The 24,726-nt window shown below is 41.2% G+C and overlaps 1 protein-coding gene across 1 annotated transcript in view; it reads right to left on the minus strand.

Moving 5' to 3' along the window:
* Window positions 1-13,084, minus strand: part of LOC309558806 (cytochrome P450 2W1-like) — a 50,614-nt gene extending 37,530 nt beyond the window's left edge. Inside the window, exons 1-2 of the mRNA XM_082261867.1 lie at window positions 12,852-13,084; window positions 3,522-3,684 (exon numbers count right to left, since the gene is read on the minus strand). Of these exons, the coding sequence (XP_082117993.1) occupies window positions 3,522-3,684; window positions 12,852-13,037 (349 nt within the window). The 5' untranslated portion in view covers window positions 13,038-13,084. The remainder of the gene's footprint in view (window positions 1-3,521; window positions 3,685-12,851) is intronic.
* Between the last annotated feature and the right edge of the window lie 11,642 nt (window positions 13,085-24,726).

The raw sequence follows: 24,726 nt of genomic DNA on the forward strand, positions 1-24,726 counted from the left end.
CACCATGGCAATGCATGACTCTCATCCAGGGCAGGCAGCATGCAGGGCTGGCCTCAGCATTCAGGAGAAAAATGGAGCTCTGCTACCTCCAAGCCTCCTCCCACCCCCTGCTGCACTGCTTGAGTCAAATGGTAGGGATCTGGTGTGAAGAGGGGACTGTGTGATTGGGGTCTCGGTAATAGGGGGCTGTGTGATTGAGGGGTTCTATGACGGTTGCCTCTGATGTTAAAGGGTGACTCTGACCTCTGATGTGATGGAGAAACCTCTGATGTGAACGGGGGCCTTCTGATGTGAAATTTTATCAAGGTGGTTGTATGCATTGTCTGAGGCTCAGGTTACCTAATTATAGGTAACATTTTTTAAAATTTTGGACTGGGGTGCCTCGAGATTTTCCATAAGATTAAATGATTTTAAAGGATTTAGGGGTTTAAAGACACAAATAATGCCACTCTTTCTTCATTATACATCACTAAAGCTCTTTTTTTTTTTTTTAAAACAAACAGTGTAAGTTCTTCCATTTCACTAGGTATCAGCCTCTTGCATTCTTCTTGCAGCAGAGCTGAGCTGTGTTGAAGTGTTCATACTCTAACAAGGGGCACGTTGACAGGAGGAGAGGGCAGAGGGACAATGGGATGTGGTCAGCAGTCTGCTGGATCACTGTCTAGTCAAATGCTGTTAGAAGTACAAGACCTGTAAACGTTTTATTTAACAGCAACAGGTCTCTTTTACTGCCAGACAGGACTGTGCTGTGTCTCAAAACTGGAGCGCAGAAAAACAATTCCTTTGGCATGTAAAACAGCCCCCACATGATTATTGGTGGCATGAACATTTGTATATTAACCACTTTCCGCCGCACGACTATTTACTGCGGCGGTCAGCCCCTCACAGGCAAAGCGACGTAGGGCTACGTTGCTAGCCTGTGAGGCTTTAGGGAGCGTGCGTGCCGCCAGAGGCGCGCTCCCGCTCCCACTCGGTCATGGACCCCCCGCGTGTTTGCCCGGCGGACCCGATGTCCGCCAGGCACTCGCGATTGTCCGTTACACCGGGAAAAATGCAGGCGGCTAATGTAAACAAAACCGCCTGTCATTCTTCCCTGTGTAAGAATGGAGATCATACGGTTCTGCTATGTAGGACCGTTGATCTCTGTTCTTACATAACAAGCCACATCCAATCACAGTTAGAATCACGCCCCTAGGGACACACTTAACCCCTCCCTCTCAAAAAATAGTTAACCTCTTCACTGCCAGTGTCATTTTTACAGTAACAGTGCATATGTATAGCACTGATTACTGTAGTAATGTCACTGGTACCCCCAAAAGTGTAAAAAATGTCAGTCAAGGGTCCGATCTGTCCGCCGCAATGTCGCAGTCCCGCAAAAAAAATCGCAGATCGCCACCATTACTCGTTAAAAAAAAAACAACAAAAATGACAAAAATCTTTCCCTTAGTTAGTAAACGCAATAACTTTTGCGCAAACCAATCAAAATACGCTTTTTGCAATTTTTTTTTATCAAACATATGTAGCATAAAACAAATTGGCCTAAAATGTTAAAAAATTTAGATTTTTACATTTTTGGGGGGAATTTAATATAAAAAATGTGAAAAATATTGTTATTTTTGCAAAATTTACGCTCTTTTTTTGTTTATAGCGCAAGATCAAAAAATCGCACAGGTGATCAAATACCACCAAAAGAAAGCTCTGTTTGTGGGAAAAAAAGGACGTCAAATTTGTTTGGGTACAGCGTCGCACGACCGCGCAATTGTCCATTAAAGTCATGCAGTGCCGAATCGCAAAATAGGCTCTGGTCAGGAAGGGGGTAAAATCTTCCGGGGCTTAAGTGGTTAAAGTGTTTGTTATCCCAGCATTTCATATTCCTCATATGTGCCTGCTGTATCATGTACTTGTATGAAAAAGTCTCCTGTTCTCTTTGTATTGCTTCATTTGTGTAAAATCCCTGATGTTCCTGCCAGTTCCTATTAAAAACTGACCACACTAAGCAGGAGAACACAGTATGGTCAGTTCTCTAGCTATGCTGGGAAGTCAGCTTGCTCCCCTCCAATGATCAGATTTATCCTTACACCCCCCCCCCCTTTCCACCAGCACAGTCATTCACTAGAAAGTTGACTGTGTCACTGCTTCTCCTCTCTCAGCTCTTATGCAGCTGAGAACAGAGGGGATGTGATCACTTTCATTTTAGTTTGAATGGGATGTTTTACAAGTTGATTGATAACAATAATTTTAAGTGCTTGCCTGAACCTTATGATTTAAGGAACAGTACATGCTCCAAGACTGCTATCCTTCACTTTGCTTCAGAGATTAGTCTGTTGCCAGCCAGAAACAAATTGGTAAGTCAGGCATTCAACATTTACCAGGCTGCATGCTTGTTAGGGCCCTTTCACACGGGCGCTCCGTATGTCCGCAAATCATCCTATTTTTTTGCGGATGATTTACGGACATAATGTAAGTCTATGGCATTGCGGATGTCAGCGGAATACCATCCGCTGACATCCGATTTTCTTCCTTTCGGTTCTGTTCCGTTTTTTGGAACAGAACAGAACCCTATTTTTCTTCCGTTCAAAAAACGGAAAGGAAGCAAAATCGGATGTCAGCGGTGTCATCCGCTGACATCCGCAATGCCCATAGACTTACATTATGTCCGTATATCATCCGCAAATGGATGGGATGATATGCGGACATACGGAGCAGATGACACAAGTGTCTTTCGCTCCGTGCAAAAAAAAAAAAAAAAAAAGCCCCGCAGCGGAGAATAAAACCGGAGCGGCCGTGTGAAAGAGGCCTTACAGGGCAAATTCTGTGTAAATAGGAAAATAAAGATAAGGATGTTGGATCTGAGGCTTTTCAGCTTCAAATTCAATTCACCAATAACTCCAGCATGACAGCCCCAAAGCCAGCATCTGTAGAAGCTTTGATATTTCTGAACTTGTAGACTGTAGTGCATGCCTGCTTTATTCTATCTTGCTACAGTAAATCCATTTTGTTTGTCTTTGACAGATACCTAAAGAGAAACTCCAGGCAGAATTGCTAAGTGATATGTAGTGTGTACAAAAATGTTACCATCTGTAAAGATGTATATCCTACATCAGGATCGCTGTTGTTTAGTGTAAAAATCTCAGTTTCATTCATACTGGAGGTGTAGGTAGCGCTGTTCTTCCAGCACTGCAGCTATGAGAGCTGCGTCTCTCATACAGGGAAGGGGTCCTTACATTTATCCATCCCTCCTCTCCCTCTCACCATTCACAGAACATTTTGTATTCTCCTAATAGAATACAAGACATTCTGTGAATGGACAAGGGAAGAAGAGGGGTTGAAAAATTACAGGATTGCTTCCATAGTTCTTGTCCATTCACAGAATGACTGTTCTTTGCAGCATAAATGGAACTGTGATTTTTATGCTATACAGCAGTGAACCAGATATACAAGTAACTTTTTTGTATACACCAAATATTGCAAGAGCACTCTGGCTGGAGTTTCTCTTTAAGGAGTTCACTTATTCACCGTACCATGGTTATGCTGAAAGTCATCAGCAATGGGTATCAGACCACGATCTCCAAAATCATAGTTTGCCTTCACCAAAGCTTCTTGATTGGCTTCGTAACCAACCAAAACCACCACTTTTATGGTTCCAAAATGGAATGTGAAGAATGTGCCATACTTCTTCGCCAGCTGAAAAATAGGTTTAATACAGAATCTTTATTAGAGAGAAGATTCAAAACAAAAAGCTATAGAGACCAAATGTTTAAAGGAAAGCTAATATTAAATCTTATGAAAAGAGTATATGTACAATTACTAAGGAGAACATATGATTGTGTATTCAGTCATTCACCTGGAGTGCCTGATTCATGTGAGAGACCAAGCACCCACGTAAAACCTCCTGAGAAGAAGATGATTTACTAACTATGCTATCATGCCAACTGTTTCATTTCTGAATATTGAATACATGGTTTAATGAAGACTACATGCTCACAGTGCAAGTAACACATTCACATTTAATAAATCAAACTGAATAAAATGGACTCTAATAAATTAATACCATGGATAGTATTCCTGAGGGTATCTATGTACAGAATGGTGGTTCAAAAATAGCTAGCATAGACTCCCACTAGGGACACTATAAGTCTCAATTCACAAAGCTTTAAAACCAGGATGAGCATCTTTATTTTAGCCATGTGACTATAATTTTCAAATCTCATTGGCTTCAGATGAAAAAAAAAAACACAAAAAAAAGTCACTTTAATAAAAAGAACTATCCAAAATCCTAGTTTGTTAGCTTTGTGATTTGCACCCTATTTCTGTTTTTTTTTTTATGTTCTCATTGTGTTTTGGTGGGTTTTCTCCAAAAAGGTCATAGACATTGCCTTTAACCCAAAGTCACCCTGCAGTGTGCGCATATGAGTGTCCCAGAAACATTAGATTGTATACTCCTGTGGTACAAAGAACGATGTCAAAGAGTTGTGTAAAAATTGACAGTGCTATATAAATACAAAATAATAGAAATACCTTTGAAAATAAAATACATGTGGTTGCAATGTGTTACAACTGTGTTTCACACTCCCAACATTTCTTTTTCTTGCATATGCACTCGTTCTAACGGCAACTTCACCCTATTACCCTAACTAAGATGAGTGTAGGGTAAATTTAACACTTGTAAACAACACAATTGGAATGGTAAGTTGTATACACAGTTGCTTTATTCACTTTTAAGTTGCTTGACCCTTGACGGTACAGTGCTTGTCAAAGAACGAACAAAATAATTTTCAGAAATTCTGGAATTAAGTTAAAGTATGTCTAAAACCAGAATTCTGAGAAGTGAGAATCAATCTCTCCACAGTGAGGGAAATTTCAATGTGGATAGTTGTCACTATGGATGAGGTTCTGGTTTGCTGATAACATTGATTTTCAGCAAATACTGCGTGTTTGAGGTTTTGGGACTTTCTTAAAACAGTGCAGGAATTCTCCATAGAAACAATAATGCACTGCCCGGTCTTAGGTAAGCTAGCTTAGAAAGGACATTAAGAGGGGTTTTGGTTATGCTAGCCCTCTCACAATAAAAGCGTCAGGTCACAGTAGACATAATAGCAATGTGCTTTTGTTATGATAGGTTAAACATAGGGAGTGCTGCTTATAAAGTGCATAGTGAGATGTTAGTGTAGGGCCTGTACGCACTAGCAGGTCTGTTAAAGTGGAGTTCCACCCTCAAAATCAACTTTGCACCATCCGCTTGCTTTAATGTACCCTAGGAATTGGATAATTTAAATGTTTGTTTTGATTGACTTACTTTGTTTTTTTTTTCCTTAATACCTTGTTTTTAAAGAAAATATACTTACCTTCCTTCCTCTTCCTCCCTCTGCGGCCACGGCCCGCGCCGTCACTTCCTGCTTGCATTGACTCCTGGGAGATGAGCGTCATTGCTCCCAGGAGTCAATGCGCCTGAACCGGCCCTGCTCGTCAATTCCGGTACAGGCGCATCATTCCCTGCTGAACAGCTTCAGGGATGACGCGCCTGCACCGGAAGTGACGAGCAGGGCCGGTGCAGGGCATTCTGGGACTCCGATGTCACCGAAGAGGACACCGAAGAGGACGCTCCGGCTTCAGCTGCCCACACCTGAATTGGCAGCACTGAACAAGACATTTTCAAGCTAAGTATTTCTTCTAAAAGGTAAGTGAAACAGGGGACAGTTCAGAGGCTATCGTTGCTTAAATGCACTAGCCCTGACTGTCCCGGGGGTATTTTTATCTAAAAAAATGTTTTTCAGGGTGGAACTCCGCTTTAAGGTGGATGTAAAACCCTACTGAATATCCTGTAGGTAACAAAAAGCTATGCACCTTGGAGGAGATATGACTCTGAGGGCTTTCTGTAGGGAAATGTTGCTTTATGCATTGACTTACCTCCATAGACCTCAACCTGCCTGGATACCTGCTGATTCAGCACAGACAGCTAAACTCCCCAATAAGACAGAGAGGTTGAATCCAATGCAATTTTACTTCTCAGGGTCCAAAACAGAGGATGATTTTCCAGTCTCTTAAAGTGTAAAAAGACATTTATTCTCCTACTTTGCTATGGGGGTCAGAAACGAACTATGGGAACATATAAAAACTGGTGTTTTTCCCACGTGGCCCTTATCGGTTGCATTAAAAACCCCTCTCTCTCTCTCTCTGCCTCCCTCTCTCTCATTTTTTACAGTATTTTTAAAACTTTTTTTTTGCTTTGATAGATTTCCCCTGTGGCAGTTTCCAGCTCTCTGTGCCCTTTCTTAAGAATGATCACCTATTACCCTTGAAAATTGCCTGAATTTCATAAAAAGGTTCACCCCCCCCCCATCCCATCAACTTTAATAGAGCTCACTGGTAACCTCTGTTTTTTTCAAAGAACCACCCCATGAATCATACCAGGCCAGATTCACTCATTCTTAGTTGCAGAACAGAACAGGTATTTCAGTTGGGAATTTTACCCACTATTCCTGTTCTGGAGACAAGTAAAAATGTTCTCCTCACTTTCTGTTCTGTCTTCCCAACAGGGACTCAAAGCAGGAAAAATATGTACTATCGTTGGTTCCCCCAGACATCTGACAGCTGCTGGAGATGCGAGCACACACAATGCACGATGCTTCAAATATGGTGGGAATGCCCCCAAATTACACAAATTAAAAATCGATTATACAGATCACCGAAACAAAAATATGCTTGACACCTGAATGCTTTTTACTGTATATAAACTTCTGCCCTCTGAAAAAACACAAACACTCTCTAACCAAACACATGCTAAATGCAGCAAAATCAATTATCCCTCTACACTGGAAATCTGTCTCAGTGCCGACAGTCAAAGAATGGATACAAAGAGTAAATGATATCTATAAAATGGAGAGGTCCATAGCTATGGCACATGATTCCACCTCTTGATTTCATGACACCTAGACACCATGGTTTCTGTTTAAACTGAGGATTACCTCGATCTATTGAATGGATACATACAATATTCACCATTCTTTATGTCAAGGATCTCTGTTCTTTACCAGAAGGATGTTTATACCTAGTACCATAACTTAAGTTATGGTACTAGGTATTGGTACTGGGTACTAGGTACTAGGTATTGGGAGCCGGCTTTTGGGAACCGGCTCAGCTTCTGATAATACAAGGACATTGACTGCAAGTATTCTTATTTCTAATTCTTTATCTTATATTTCTAAATTGCTGAATTGTGTCTCTATTTCTTTGAAATCCATTTTTCTGTAAATATTTTTATTTTGCACCGATTTTAACCTTTTTATTAAACCTTATTTTGAAAAGTGTTAATCTTGTCACTAAGCTCTTAATGCAAACTAACCAAAGAACCTGTCTCTTGAAGAGCGCTACTGTCTAGAATAAATCCTCTGGACATCCCTGTCTGCGGTGACAGTGCGTGTTACAGATGATTATTCTAAAGTCATAATTGGTACTTCTAAAATTACGAGCGTCCGCTGGGCTCATCATAACGTAGCAGTGGTGGCAGAGAAAGGGTTAATTGCTTAATTAGTCTGGTGACAATCGCTCTCAGCCTGCTGGCATCTAGATTGTGGTCCTGCAAGCTGGAAAATCTATGTGCTGGGTGCAGCTGAGAGTGGCATTGTTACGCAAGTGACGGTAGGGTGTGAGATTGCCTGGTCCTTGGTCACGAGTTGGATGAGAAGGCCAGGGGTCTGATACCCGCCACCGTCACATATACGCTGTATTATTTTTTTCTTCATTTGCTATTTTTTGTCCCCAAGAAAAGTAGGAGTTACCCTTTAAACTATAACAGGAGCCCAGGCTCTGTTACTAACTACAATTCAATAAGTTGTCAGCTGCTCTTATTTATATATAATTTTGTAATGGTTTGAAGTTTTTTCGTCTCAGCCGTTATATGACAAGGAATATAAACTTTTATGGAGAAAAAAAAAATGTACTGTCAAATCCAAAAAGTGCAAGCGTCTTATACTATGTTACCAGTAATAACCTTTCACAGTGCAGGCTCAGCATTATCAAAGCATGTTCTAAACACTGGAACTGGAAAATAGCTTCACTGCAGAGTATAAAATACCGGAGGACTGGCATAGATAAATAACAATGGCAACTGTAAAACTTGAAAAACCGCCTATTGTAGTGACTATTGCAAGTAGGTCACTGTTAGATGTTGGATTTGCAATTATTTTTTTTTATACAACAAAGAATGCCCATTGGTCCCTTGCTCATCCTCTCTGGGGTAATACCTTTTTCCCCCATCTTGGTACTATCCCTGACCCTCAATTGTGGGCTTGTAAAGGTAAAATAACTCTGGGGGATGTCATGCCTTTCGGGAAATCTCCTGTTTTTTGCATAGCTTGCTGGGCAATTTTTTTTATCGGCGGGGAATGCACTTTTAATACAGCCAACTGCGACATGCGATCAGGGCTTAGTTTTCTTAGCCGCCCCTCCTCGAGCCTGATTTAATTGAGAGCTTGTGCTCAGGGTGAAATGAATAAACCTCTTTGCACACTATATAGGGCTCTCCTTAATACTATCTCCCCTAAGCTGGAGCAAGTGTGGGAGATGTGGAGAGACGACATTCCCTCTTTAGATCGGGAGAGCTGGAATGAGTGTTTAGAGGGTGGCCCTAAACTGATGATTTCTTCTAAGGATAAGTTGATTCAAGTTCTTGCATAGAGTGTACTACACCCTTGTGTGACTCCATAAGATGTATCCGACATGGGACCCACAGTGTCCTCGATGCCGGGTTCATCTAGGATCGTATCTGCACATGTTCTGGGCTTGCCCAAATATTGTGAAATTCTGGCTGGAAGTATTTGAAGTAATTAACTTTAGGCTGCAGTTGACGCTTTTGGCTTCCCCGGAGCTTGCACTTTTGGGCATCCATGAGGATGAACAGAGGTCCTATCATACTAAATTTCTAATCTCATACCTCCTATATTGTGCTAAAAAAGAAATTTTCCTTAAGTAGACCTCCTCCATCCCTCCAGCGTTGTCCTTCTGGGAAGCAATGGTAGATGCTGCCTTACCAATGTATAGAATTACATATATTAATCAGGGTTGTCCCTGGAAGTACGAGAAGGTTTGGTCTTCTTAGTGCATTTGAAGAAGAGAGCAAGTACGTCATGCATACCCCCTCTCCCGACATCCACCAGGCATTTTGACATCTGTCATCCTCATATGCAGCCTAGAACACCGCTGCTAATATCCATACTTTGAGCTGGCTGACTCCCTGTCATCCTCTGTCTCTGTTTACCCAGTGACGCCTACAGCCTCACACTGATTACAGCTGCTTGGTCCCAGGTGTTCCTTATCCATGCTATTTCATGCTAACTTCTATGTAAGTGTGCTGCTTATTTTAATAAAGTGTTTTTTATTTGATGCTGACCTCAGCGCCCTGCTATTCACTTTCTTCCACATTGAGGTGATCCCACCCAGATCTTCTGCGGGAGCTGCAGAGGTTCCAGTCTTGGGCCCTTCTCCTGTTCATCCATCCAGTTGCCCCATCCATTCCTCTACCTTGTTGATGGTCTACAGATACAGATGTAAGTTCCAATGGACCAAGGGACTTTGCACTTCTGCTAGGAGCACCGTATCTACTGTGTACATGTACACTCTTTGGATTTGGTCTTCTTGGACCTCTGATTAAACATTGTTATTTATTTATTTGTTTCACATAGTTGCTAAGCAATTAACATATTGGATTAATTGCCATAGCTCAGTCCTCAGCTCATATACTTATGCTGGATCTTATATTTTGAATGTAGCGTTACTATTTCTGTCACATGAGGGGGTAAATGCTCTTGGCACTGTATGGTTGGGTCTAGTAGCTTTGTATTTGCCTGTTACTCAGTTATGACATTGTACTCTGCATATGTGTCCATTTATGCTATTATTGTTTTACATGTTCAATAAAGCACTCCTGTTTTTTTTTTATACAACAGAATGCAACTGAAGTAGTAAAATCTCAAGGTAACCAGGAATACTCAAGTCCAAGATGAGATGTAACAAATCCAGGAACAATAGCAAAGACATCTCACTTAAGGAGCTCAAGAGATACAGTGTAAGAAGTTGTGGTTAGCCTAGCCCCCAAATGTCCGTTTATAATTGATATATAATATTTGGATAGATTTGCTTTTCAAGATGTATGCAAAAGGTTTAATTTGATTTTTAGTCATTCTTGTAATCAAGTCATCTGGCAAGAGTTTTTATACTGCAGTGGTGGTATCTTATCATACCTCAAGGATATGTCTGGATTTTCCTATTTAATCTATTTAAAAAACAAAAACAATATCCCTTTGCAACTTTTTCATTTTGTGGCATACAATTATAATTTAGAAAGGTAAGTTAAGTGCAATCAAAGATACATAAAATACATAGAGTTTGATGGTTTAGAGAACTAAACTCAACAAAATCTCAATTGCTGTCAATCAACCCACAACAGTATCATGTAAAAATTTTGTTTAAAAAAGTAAGTTTTGTTAAGATGTAAAAAAAACTCTGCAGTACAAACAAGCTTACAAAAAAGGCAGTTTGTAGCAACCTATTGTAGTCAATTAATATTTATTATTAACTACAATAAACAAAAATCTGGTTGCTATTTTACTGCATTTTGCATAACATCAGTGCTATTTGCACCTTTTATCATTAAATAAGCCATTTGGGGTGTCAATTAATATGACAATTCTAGATCATTCCGGAAAATATATTAACAGAAGACATTTTATGTCACAAGCCAAACTGGCTAGCAATAGTCAAAGAAAGGTTAAGAAAGGTAAAAAAATACTAAAGGCTTGTGATCAATGATCAAAAGAATTCTATGGTCACAGCATACATTTTTATTTTATAACATTATCATTGTAATAGCAACATAAATAATAGTTACTTTTAACAATCTAATATAAGCTTATTTGAAAAATCTTATTTCATGTTGCAAGTTTTGCCTGTCTGTTGGCCATCTCTTTCCACATTTTCCTGGATTCCCTGCATGCTTCTCCTCATCTGTTTACTTTCAATTTCTAAGGACTACATATCCCAAGGTACCTTGCTGCCTGCAAGAAGTTATTCCTGTACTGACTCTGCCTCCTGAAGGCTCTGTGAAATATCTGATACAGAATTGCCTACTCACAGGGCATAGTAAGTATGTGTTACAGATTTCAAGGAAGTAAATATGTAAAGATCTTAACAAAGTAAGTTTACAAACTTCAAAATTGTCTGCTAGGCTAGAAATCTTTGAAATGCCATGTGGAAAATAATATATGATTTTACATTTTAATCCTAGATATGCTTTAACTCTACTGCCACTTAAGAAACCAAGTTCTATCCAAGCCGCACTGGAAATCTCAACTTTGCCAAAGATGCAAATAAAAGACAAGACCTATGTTGCTGAATTGGAAGTGTTTTAATTTATTCAAAATCGTGACACACAATGGCATGAACACAGTCAGACACTGGGTGCGTTTGCACCAAATGATAAATACTTATTAGACTTAAGTTTTTCGTATACCATTTAAATCAGTATTAAACCCAAAAACAAAAATGTATTAAATTGCAGTTTACAAATTCTTAGTTGCGGTTCGTTTTCTATTTTAGGCTTTTTCCCCCTTTATTTTCACCAGGTGATCCTGCCAGTAAGTCTGTTATTTTTCCACTCACTTTAACAGACCAAGCTGTCCAGACAAAGTAGCAGTTAAAGGGATGAGACAAACCACTTAAAGTGGAGTTCCACCCTTTTTTGTGTTTATTAAAAGTCAGCAGCTACAAAAAGTGTATCTTCTGACTTCTAATAAACATACACTCACCTGTCCCATGGTCCAGCGATGTGGCCCGCGGGAGCCTCGGCTCTCTCCCTCTTCTCCCCGTGGTGTCTGCATCTCTAGTATGGGCACCAAATTGTGACAACTTGGGGCTTCACAGCCGAGTGCGCACTGCGCATGCGCAAGATACACTGCGCGTCCTGCGCGGAGGGCAATCTTCTGGGACCTGTGACGTGTCCCAGAAGATTAAAGAGAGGGAGTGAAAGCAGGTACCTGTCAAATCTAGAAAAAAAATTACATGTGGCATGTCAGGGGCTCAGGGGGCCTTAAAGCTGAACTTCCATTTTTGGATTAAACTCTGCTTTAAGACTGAGAGGGGTGCTTACAATGGTCAGCTATTATTCATTTATGTAAAACTTTTATCACAAAGGGAACAAAAAAATAGTTTGCTGTAGCTGCTTATAAAGTGTTAGATGGAGTTCAGTTTAAATTTGCTAGTCAAGTCCATCTAACTTCGATAGTCTAACACTACCCTCTCCCCAGACTGACAATGCTGCTGTCCGAAGGTGTCTCTGTTGCTCTCCCATCCAGAATGAAGACACCCTGAAGCTGCATTCACACCTCTGCATTTAGAATCACAGGTAGATTTGACTAAATTCTGCCCTGGGATTTCAAAGCGCTTAGGTGTGAATGACAAATCGCAAAACTCAGATTTGAGATGGCATTTATTTGAATGGCACCTAAAATCACGGTTCGGTTCTGCCACGATCATAGTGCGATAGATCCCGCTGTGATCGCAGCAAACCGCATCGCTTGTCACCCAAAAAAAGTTCAGAAGCTACTTTTGGACAACATGCTTCACGCAATGCAGTTTGCCACGATTGCAGCACGATTTATTGCGGCAGGACCGCACCGCAGTTTTAGGTGCTATTCAAATGAATTGCATCCCAATGGGCGTTCTGTGATTTGTCATTCACACCTGTACACTTTGAAATTGCGAGGTGTGAATGCAGTCTAAGACAGTTAATGTGTTACTTTACTGAGGTACTAAAGCCGAAAAAAATCCTAAAAAAAGAAACAACTTTTTAGACTCACCTCCATGAAAGTGTAATCCTGCCTGGAAATGTCCAGAATGTGCATGTTCCCAATTATGGGGAGAGGTCTAGGTCCTGGAGGGAATTTGTAAATCTTCTTTTTTGGCAGGTTCATTAGGATTTTTACACACATCATAACCAGGATACATATTAGGAAAAGTGTCACAGACTCTGGTAGAATTGCCATGGTTGTTGTTGAGTTCCCCTGTCTAAGCTGGAACTTCAGGGTTGGAACAAACCTTTTTTATACATATGTCCCATTTCTAGAACCCGACTCCACCCCATCCATATAAAACTTTTCTTCACTGGAGAATGTTCTTTTGATCTGTTAAATCTGGGTAAATAGTATGCTGATTAAACAGAAGTGAAGAAATAATGAGCCTTGAAAGGTTGGCAAGCATACAAGCAACAGTTACAGAGACAACCTTTTTTTTCTTTAACTTACTTCATGAATCGAATGTTGCAAAGATTAAATGGTTACAAAGGACATGATTTGTACCTTTTACTGACCTGTGCCAATTTTTTAAACTACAAGCAAAAGGATATTTCTCAGTTGTCCATTAACTTTTGGACAGTCCCAGTTAATAAAGGTTTGTCCCCGGAAATGCTTTTGGATTTGGCACCTTTTCCATAAAATTTGTCTTGCTCTTGCATTGTAAGTTCAATTCCTATTATATTTTAAAGAGCATTTTTATTTATTTTTTAAAATTACGAATTAACTCCAATTTATTAAACCTGTTATTGGTATTTAATGCTCTTTATTTCTGTCATTGACCAATTTCCCTCACTTCCTTTCCCTGCCAGAAATGAGGGGAGAGGTTGTCACCAGAACGGAAAGGCACAGACAGCAATAAAAAAAATTTACACACTCTTCCTAACTTTACAAAAATATTTTTCTTTTTTTTTTTTTTTTGTCCATGACCCTATTGGAGAGATTTCACATTATGCCTTGACCTGACAAATAAAATAAATGTAAAAATAAATTCTCCCGTTTACCACAATCTGCAATAAACATATTTTTTATCAATATCGGGGCCAGAGCAATTGTATATTTTTCAGTGCAATATCAGTAAACCTTTTGCAACTTTTTTATTCTTTAAATTGTCTTCAATTTGACCACAAAAATTAGCATAACACTGAAAAATGCAAATATTTTCCTAGTTCCTTTTAAAATTTGCTTGAAATAAAAAAATAAACAAATGCACCAAAAAATAAAAATGCCCACAAATTATTCAGCAGTTTTTTTTCTGGTAATATTTATACTAATAATAACAATATGAAATATATGTAGCAGGTACAATTTTTTACAATCCAAAATATAAAGTAATGAAAGTATGTTAGTAAAATTGCTATATCGCTTTTGAGCATGCAAAATAACAGACAAAAAATAATAGATATATATATTCAACACCCAAAACATCTCACTAGATGAAATTGCACTAGGTCAGGTCAAATTGCAGGTGATCTCTGACCCTTACTTTCAAGATGAAGACCTCTGTCAGATAATTCAATTAAAATGAAAAAGGTGGTGAAAAAAATATTTACATTTAAAATGGTAAAAATAGAATATTTATTGACTGATTCTCTTTAGCTCTTAGATTCCAAGCCGTTGTAAAAAAAAATTACTTTTATCCAGTAATTTGCAAGGTCAACATGCCATTCGTGCTGCAAATAATTTACCATTAGTTGAATATCAGAGTTATGAAATACAAGTCATCTTAGTCATCTAGTTAATTGTTAGTAGCAGAATCTGTACAAATTATATTAACATTTAACTAATTCTGGACTGCTGATTGTGGCAGTGCATCCATTTTATCTTTGGGTTGGCGATCTGTACTAACAAATAAAACTAGATAATATTTATATATTTATTCATTACATGTACATATATAGCACCGTAAATTTTGCAAAGCACTCTACATACATTATATTACCAAAAGTATTGAGATGTCTGCCTTTACAGACACATGCAAACCCAGTCTTAGTCCGTAGGGTTCAATATTGAGTTGGCCCACCCTTTGCTGCTATAACAGCTTCAACTCTTCTGGGAAGGCTGTCCACAAGGTTTAGGACTGTGTCTATGGGAATGTTTAACCATTCTTCCAGAAGCACATTTTTGAGATCAGGCACTGATGTTGGGGAGAAGGCCTGGCTCACAGTATGTGCTCTAATTTACACAAAAAGTGTTCTGTCGGGTTGAGGTCAGGACTCTGTGCATGCCAGTCAAGGTTCTCCACCCCAAACTCGCTCATTTATGTCTTTATTGACCTTGCTTTGTGCACTGGTCCAAATCATTTGGTGGAGGAGGGATTATGGCGGGGGTTGTCTTTCAGGGGTTTGGCTTGGCCCCTTAGTTCCAGTGAAGGGAACTCTTAAGGCATCAGCATACCAAGACATTTTGGACAGCTTTACCAGAAGAGTTGAAGCTGCAAAGGGTGGGCCCTACAGGCTGTCAACAAGGTGTGTCTAAGGGAGTGTTTGACCATTCTTCCAGAAGCGCATTTGTGAGGTCAGACACTGATATTGGACGAGAAGGCCTGGCTCGCAGTCTTCACTTTAATTCATTCCAAAGGTGTTCTATTGGGTTGAGGTCAGGACTGTGCAGGCCAGTTAAATTCCTCCACTCCAAACTCGCTCATCCATGTCTTTATGGACCTTGCTGTGTGCATTGGTTCAAATCATTTGGTGGAGTGGGGATTATGGTATGGGGTTGTTTTTCAGGGGTTGGGCTTGGCCCTTTAGTCCCAGTGAATGGAAATCTTAAGGTCTCAGCATATCAAGACATTTTGGACAATTTCATGCTCTCAACTTTGTGGGTGGCCCTTTCCTGTTCCAACATGACTGCGCACCAGTGCCCAAAGCAAGGTCTATAAAGACATGGATGAGCAAGTTTAGGGTGGAGGAACATGACTGACCTGCACACTCCTGGTCTCAATCCAAAAGAACACCTTTGATGAGTTAGAATGCAGACTGCGATCCAGACCTTCTCACCCAACATCAGTGCATGACCTTACAAATGCGCTTCTGGAAGCATGTTCAAACATTCCCATAGACACACCTTTAAAACCTTATGGACAGCCTTCCCAGAAGACTTGAAGCAGTTATAGCTGCAAAGGGTGAAATACAGGAAAGAAGTGTGTGTAGAGTGGCATATAATTTGTGTGTCATGCTGTCCCCCTAAAAATATATATCAAAGGAAAACATTCCCCAACTTCCAATTGGGGTTTATTACAGCATGCACACAATGAAAAAAGGTTTTAGAGTAAAAGTTCAAAAAAAGTTTATTTCATATCATACACAATAATTTAAAATCACATGAAAGGGACTGGGTACATGAAATACTCCAGGTCTTATAAAAGCATACATACAGACTAGTACATCAGACAGATTAGTGCAAATAACTGTGCCATGATACAGTTACCAAATCAACAAAAGGGCATGTGTGGAGCCTGTAGATGGTGATTCGGAAACAATAATCCCAACATGTTTCGAAAACTGTAGTTTCTTCTTCAGGGGAGAAGGCACAAAAAATGTCTGTGATCAAAAATATCCATACAAACAATTAATATGGATTTAGACTTTATAAATGTAAAGGATCATCATATCAAAACTGGTTAAGAAAAAATATTACTTCAACAGTCCACAGTCATCATATTCATTGTCTATGCATGTGTTTCTCCAATGTGATGCCATAAAAACAAACATGAGTAATAAACATACCCTAGGTCTAGCTGTAGACACTGGAATAAGGCTCTTGAAAGGATCTTCCTTGCTTCCAAGGCTGGGCGTCATAGAGGTAGTAATAGAAATATAGGCTGTGGATTCTATGTGGTGATTCTGGAGTTCAACAGAAATCCACCAAGACCTAAAGTCAGGGGACACGGAAAGAGGGAGGGGGAAGGAGGAAGGGGTGAAGGAGGGGGTTTGCGTCAGCACAGGGGAGACAAATCCCAGGGGGGGGTATTATAGTGTAGTGCCACTTAAATGAAGGCCTAGTGAGCGGCAAGTCACACGATCCCCAGCATTTGTCCCTCAAGGATCCCCACTAAGGGGCAGGCAAATAATTGGGAAACTTCACAGGAGCTGAAAAATAAGAGAGGGGAGAGTATATGGATATCAACTATTATCATCAGGAGAGAAGAAAAGGGTCCATCAAAAAAGGTCTCCATTATAAATGCTTACCCAGTTCCCCAAGTGTCAGGAGTGCAGCAAATACTGGGATGAGTGATACATTCACTCTCCCAGGATCAAATGGTAGCCAGAGTAGTCTGGGAATAGAGCCACTCCTTGTATACTCACCAAAATTGGACTCACCTGTAAGTCGGGGTAGTCGGTTTGTTTGTAGGAGAGACTAATTATCTCCATCTGGTCAATCGAGGGTGGAGGTAAGTAATGGAGGCTGTGTATTCTAATCGGGATATTCCCCCTCCCCGCAATATGTGTGAGGAGACATATCCACTCCATTTAATGAGGGACATCAAACAAAGCCTGCTAGGATCCCCCCCACAGAAACTCTCAGTGCCGGTTCACACTACTGTGATGACAGACATCACATGCAATTCGGAGCACACTGCTCCTAAAATCACACGCAATGTCTGTGCGGTGCAAATCCAGCCACACAGATTGTATGGCCAAATTCGCATCTGAATCACATAGAACTCACGCAGGACCCTTTTGTTGGTCCGCAGCAAAATCAGGTTGCATGGTGGTACACACCAATGTGATCCGACTCATGCGCGAACTTGTTAGCTCGCGCCGTGACACGCGAGCCGATCTGGGGGTGTCGTTGAATTGACACCCCCAGCGACTCGCACATGGCAGTGCGAACTGCCTGTGCTGCGAATGCAATGCGGGAACATGCAGCGGTTTCGCAGCGCTCCCACAACGCAACAGTGTGAACCGGCACTCAAGGGGGATATAACCTATATAATAGATGTAATTATAGATATCTCATAGTATAGATATAGGTGTAGCATATTCACATTAAAGGTCTCTCTCAAAACCCTCTGATGAAAAACCCTGGAGGAGGGGTTTGAAATTGCATGCCTCGTTTAGGCCTGGTGGTGATGTGGCGTCTAAATTAAGAATCCATCGCATTTGTGCTGAAGCAGGGTTTTGTTGGTATCCCCGCCACGCGAACAGGGATGGATTCGGTCCAAAACCAAAAAGGTGAAACGTGGGAGCCGACCACCATGTACTTGTATGACGTGCTGTCCTAACGGAAGTTCAGGATTTTTCTGTTTTCTGTTTAGCTGCAAAGGGTGGGCCAACTCAATATTGAACCCTATATTTTACATTCACATCAGGCCCTACCCTTAAGGAGCTTACAATATAAGGTCCCTAACTCACATGCATACATACACATACTGGGGCCAATTTAGACAGGAGCCAATTAACCTTTCAGAATGTCTTTGGTAACAGCTAAAGATAAAAAAGAGCTTTAGGAACATGAGAAGCATTTGATAAGGAGCCTGGGCTTCTAACTGCCTGGTGAAATTCATGGAGCAGAATTTGCACATAATTAAAATGAATGGTCCAGCTGCTTTATGGGAGCATAAACGCAATTTTCTGTGATACTAATGACCCTTAAAAATAAACGTGCTGGCGCATGCGTGGTGCTGACTGTGGCGGATGTAGCTTGATTTGGCTCCACCGTGACCCAACGTAATTCTGCATCTTGCCGATAAGAGGACCCAGGAGCACCGCAGACACAAGTTTATGGTGAAGGGGAAGCGGAAAAACCAGTCAAAACAGTCACGTCAGATTTTAATTCCCCCAGTCGGTTCAGGCAAAGAGGCGGCACTTCTGACACACATGGCCTCTCCCTGGACAACCCTTCCAGAGTCGGATCAGGCCTCTTTGCATTCCACAGGTGGACGAGTCCCCTTTTTCTATGGGTTCCTTCTTAGATTGAGCCATGGGGAACATTATTACTAGCCAAAACAGCCTGCAGACCTCCCAGGAACTCATGAGCCCACAACCCATAGCCCCTCAATCTGCTTACTCGGGTGACCCCATCATCCTTGCAAGATTTTCAGCCCTGCTGGAACAGGGCCTAGAAAAGGCTGGTAAGAAAATTACTTATGATCTGAAGCAAGAATTTCAGGATCTGGGATCTAAGATTAATACTATCGAAAATAATTTTGATGTCACTGTGGGCAGAACAAATCAAAACACAGACGGTATATGTGACCTGGAAGCATGTTTGGTGGAGTACCTGGCAAAAATTGACGACCTGGAAAACAGATCTTGCAGATACAATTTCTGTATACGAGGGTCACCTGAATCATTCACAGATGCCCATAAAGCTACAACAACACTGCTAACCTCCTTGTTGCCGGATATTCCTGCTCATAAATTGGAATTGGACTGTGCTCATAGAGCTCTAACTGCCCAGCGTTCTGAGGGACCCCCTAGGGACATTATTGTGAAGCCCCACTTTATACAGTGAAAGAAAGTGCCATGCAAAAAGCCTGCAAACTGTCTTTGATTCAGCTACTTTGTCATTAAGTGCAAATGTTTGCAGACATTTCTCCAGCTACTGCACAAAAACACAAATCTTTAAGCCTTTACTTCAGCCATTACAACAAAAAGGGATAAGGTTCCACTGGTCCGCTCTGCTGGTCGTACCCTTTTCACCTCTCCTTCCCTTACAAAGGCAAATCTTACACATTTTCCACCTTTCTACAAAGAGAAGCATTGCTGAAACATTTGGGCTTCATCTCTACTTCACCTCCATCATCCCCAGACCATGCCATGACAGAGGTGACAGAGGGCGTCCAGTCTCACCACAGTGGCACTGACCTAGAACCACCAGAAGCCGTTCCCATCGCCAGTCCTTGCCACCTTGACAGTTTCCAGAGCCAAAATGATTAGCCCACTTTCTGGAGGAAAGCCCTATCTTGGGTCCCTTGAATATGACTGTTGAACATGTTTCCTTTAAATGTTTTCCTGCTTTTTCTATTCAGGTTTTGTGACTCATAGTCTTCTTGTGCTACGATTTCCTCAATTTTCAGTTTGTGCACTTTCCACAAGAGGGCATTAGTGTATAACTGTTGCTATAGTCTCATCCTGTAATATATCTCCACACCTAAACTTGGTAGGCACCCTAGTAATTCTTCTTTCCTACTACCCCCCAGAACACGGATGAATTGTCCTTTTTTCAAAACTAACTTCATCTATGTCACACCTCTTTGAGGGCACACGCCTAATGGGAAGGGACTCCAATATCGCTCTAAATAAATCACTAGATAAGACTCGTCCACAGGGCTCTCAAATTTTAAAGCCCTCAAAATTGGGTACTAAATTCGCAAAATTGCTTCATGACAATGACTTAGTGGACATCTGGTGGGAGTTCAATAGTTCTAAACTTGATTACACTTTCTCTTCTCATGTCCATTTGACGTACTTGCGGATAGACCATGTCTTCACATCAGCTGCCTCTGTACCATTTTGCACCTCTTCTAAGATATTCCAAACTCCCTGGTCTGATCACTCCCCAGTGGTAGTTTTTCTCTCCTCACTGCACAATTCTGCAACCTCCTATACCTAGCGCCTAAATGAGTCACACCTAAGCAATGCAGCTACTTGCTTTGATATTGAAACTGCATTGAAAGAAATACTTCTTCCTGAATGATTCGTCACACACTTCTCCAATGTGCACTTGGGCCGCTCACAAAACCACAATTAGAGGTATTCTGATTCAGACAGCTGACAGGTATAAGAGACACCACAATGCTTTAGTGAAACAAAAAGAGGACAATATGGCCGCCTTCCTCAAAGAACACAAACGTAACCCACCCCTAAACCTATGTGATAGAATTGAGGCCGCTCGGTTGGAATTAAATGTTTGTCTTCTCACTACAAAGGCAGAATAACAACTGGGATGGACTCAAGCAAAATTCTACTCCCAAACGAATAAACCTGGTAAACTTTTGTCACAAGACTGATCCCCAGAAGCCCCCCTCCCCATGTTCCGAAGATCAGGAAATCGGACGATTCTTTTACTCAAAACTCTAGTCCTACAGGAATTCCAGGCTTACTATAAAAAAATTAATAACGACAATGTCACTGATCAGCTTGCATTTGATGATTTTGTTGACCATCCTCTTATTCCGACTTTGACGGATGAGCATAGAGACTTTCCAGAAAAGGACATCACGTTGGAAGAAGGTTTCGGCTGCTATAAAACAGGCTTCAATGGGCAAAGCACTGGGCACGGACGGGTTTACAACCCTATATTATAAAACATTTTCCACTTTATTGGCCCCCTCTTTAACACAATTCTTTAAAGACATAAAAAAGGCGGTCCAATAGATGCCGATTTTAATAGAGCCTTCATCGCCCTCATTCCCAAACCCCACAAAATCATACTGATGTAGCCAACTATCATCCTATATCCTTAATTAACACAGATTTGAAATTATTCATAAAAATTTTGGCAAACTGGATGTTTACGTTTCTGGCTGACTACTTACACTCTGCTCATGTGAGCTTTCTTCCATATAGAAAGAAATATAGAGCAATTGACCTTAAATCTTTGCTACACTCTTCCTGGGATGGTGGAGTACATAGGACTACGATGTTATTGTCTATTGATATCCGCAAAGCATTCAATTTGTTCTCATGGCCCTTCCTCTTTCGGGTACTGGCTAGATGGATTTTCGGTCCTACCTTCTTGGCCTCGATGTGTAAAGCAGCCCCCCTAATACTTACCTGAACCCCATCTCTGTCCAGCAATGTCCACGAGTCCCCTGGCTGTCCAGGCCTCTCCCTCCTGATTGGCTGAGACATAGCCACACCATTGGCTCTCACAGCTGTCAATCTAAGTCAGTTAGCCAATCAGGAGAGAGAGGAGGTGGGGCTGAACCATGGCTCCCTGTCTGAAATTTGTCCGTGTCTAAATGGACACATGGAGCTGCAGCTGCAGCTCAGCTCGGGTGCCCCCACAGCAAGCTGCTTGCTGTGGGGGCACTCAAAAGAAGGGAGGGGCTAGGAGCAGCAAAAAGGGACCCAAGAAGAGGAGGATACAGGCTGCTCTGTGCAAAACCAACTGCACAGAGCAGGGAAGTATAATATGTTTGTTATTAAAAAAAAAAAAAAATACTTTACAATCACTTTAACCACTTGCCGACCAGTCACGTTGACTGTACTGTGGCAAAGTGGGTTGTTCCCGTCCAGCGACGTAGACCTACGTCGCTGGACTCCTCCCCTTGTGGGCGGCGCACATGCACCGCTGGAGGCTTGCTAACGCTGTATTCAGTCACAGCAGGAGTCGGGCCAGGGGAGGAGCGGCGGTGATCACCGCCGCTCTTCCCGGATCGTCGGGGAATCGAGTCTGGAGATCCACCCGCTTGTGTAAACAAAGTGGGCGGATATCCTAAGTGACAGACAGGGTCAGATTGCAGGGTTCAGCGCATAGCTGAACCTGCGATCTGTCCCTGTGTCACTCAGTCACCTCCCCCCACACACGTTAGTAAGCACCAGGCATACATTAACCCCTCCCTCTCTAATAAAATCAACCCCTTCCCTGCCAGTGTAATTTTTACAGTAACAGTGCATATGTATAGCACTGATTACTGTAGTAATGTCACTGGTACCCCCAAAAGTGTCAAAAATGTCAGTCAAGGGTCTGATCTGTCCGCCGCAATGTCTCAGTCCCGCAAAAAAAAATTGCAGATTGCCGCCATTACTCGTTAAAAAAAAAAAACACCAAAAATGACAGAAATCTTTCCCTTAGTTAGCAAACGCAATAACTTTTGCGCAAACCAATCAAAATACGCTTATTGTGATTCTTTTTACCAAACATAGGTACCAGAAAAAAAATTGGCCAAAAATTAAAAAAAAATTTGATTTTTACATTTTTTTTTGGGGGGGGGGGTTAATTTCATATAAAAAATGAGAAAAATATCGTTATTTTTTCAAAATGTACGCTCTTTTTTTGTTTATAGCGCAAAAAGTAAAAATCGCACAGGTGATCAAATACCCCCAAAAGAAAGCTCTGTTTGTGGGGAAAAAAAAGGACGTAAATTTTGTTTGTGTACGGCATCGCAGGAACGCGCAATTGTCAGTTAAATTCGCACAGTGCCGAATCGCAAAACGTGGCCTGGACGTAAGACAGCAAAATCCTCCGGTGGTAAAGTGGTTAATAAGCCAGTGGAAAATGTCCCTAGACATATCCAGACATTACTATACTTCACATTCCTGGGGCCAAAACGGCCATTGCATGAGCGTGGAAAAGTCCAATTATAGACATAGCACTGATGAAATGCAAACTTCTGTGGATCATGCTGAATGAAAAAATTGTGAGCATTCTATGCAACAAACAACCCCTTTTTGAGAAAATATGGCCCCCCTGGCTTACATACATACAGGTCCCTGCATATTTGGGGGATCCCCTTGGGGTGGAACTTTAAAGACCACTCAAAAATGTACAAAAAAGAGTATTAGATATAAATGGATTTTATTACAAAAAGTAGTAAAAAATAAACATACAAAATATACAGTGGAAACTGATAAAATTTGGCAAAACTGATGTTTATAAAAAGGTGTACAAATCACTCAACCAACTATTCCGTGCAAGATCCGACGTTTCAAGGTGAGAACCTCTTCTTCAGGGATTTTTGTGGGAATAATTTTTCTGTAAGCATTGGAAAAATATATATCAAAGCAAACAATTGTCGATGCAATAAAATACAGTGACAAAATATTGATATAAACATGTTTTAGAGTATAAACATACACTCATTGTAGCAAAGCATTACAGATGTATATATATATGTATACACTTACATGGTTGAAGGACGCATGAACACCAAAATTGTTTTGCCACAAATTAAAAACATGGAACATTAACGACACCCACAGATATCATCGTCAGCCTTGTCTGTGAAAGGAAGGTTTGGTGCTTGGAGCAGGTCCAAAAAAGGATGTCACTAAGCATGTGATAGCGGAAAATGTGCGGACCAGGGGGGGCCCACAGTGCTCCAGCTGGAGTCCAAAATAGCCCAATCAGAGGGGCGGGGGCCAGTTTCAAAAATGCTGTAGATGGCAAGGAAATACATACAATAAGTAAAAAAAGTAAAAAAGCACACTACTTGTTTTATATACGTGTGGTGTATAGATAGTGCAATGACGCAACAGAACCAAATATATGCATATGTGAAAACACTACACAACACATATATAAGGCGATAGCCTAATGGGTGTGCATCAAATATATAGACATGTATACGTCTAACTAGGGTCAGGCATGGTTCATACTGCTATATAACACTGCTACAGAAATGAGGGCAGTGAAGAGGATATATTGGAGCCTCTGCTCTACAGGTATATAAGTATATAGTGGATAACCAGTAATATTGGATATATAGAAGATAGAGGTTATATCCAAAACATGAACTAAGTGTGCATGTCTGCATATAAACAGTTTTTATAGTGCAGAGGATTACCATGAGAGTAAACCCCGCTAGAGTGATGAAAACTGACCTTAAGACAGAGAGCTACAAAGCAACCTTCCTCCCAGCAGTGGATGTACACAGTACTCCATGCTGGGAGTGGTGCCTATATAGGAGCGCTGTCAGGTGAAGGCAATCATCCTGATTGCATCTCCACCCCCTGACAGCCGTGGGCTCCCCGAGCGGCGCTCGCCAGACCCGCCCACAACACCGCCCCGACGCGCACAGGAAGTGCGTCATCGGAGGGGGCGGAGGCGTAGCCGGCGGGCGTCTTTTACCGGCACGGGATGTGACGCCGCTGCGACGCAAGGATACGTGCAGAGGTCTATACACCACACGTATATAAAACAAGTAGTGTGCTTTTTTACTTTTTTTACTTATTGTATGTATTTCCTTGCCATCTACAGCATTTTTGAGACT

The sequence above is a fragment of the Pelophylax lessonae genome, assembly GCF_965119305.1.
Source record: "Pelophylax lessonae genome assembly, chromosome: 6".
Classification (NCBI taxonomy): domain Eukaryota; kingdom Metazoa; phylum Chordata; class Amphibia; order Anura; family Ranidae; genus Pelophylax; species Pelophylax lessonae.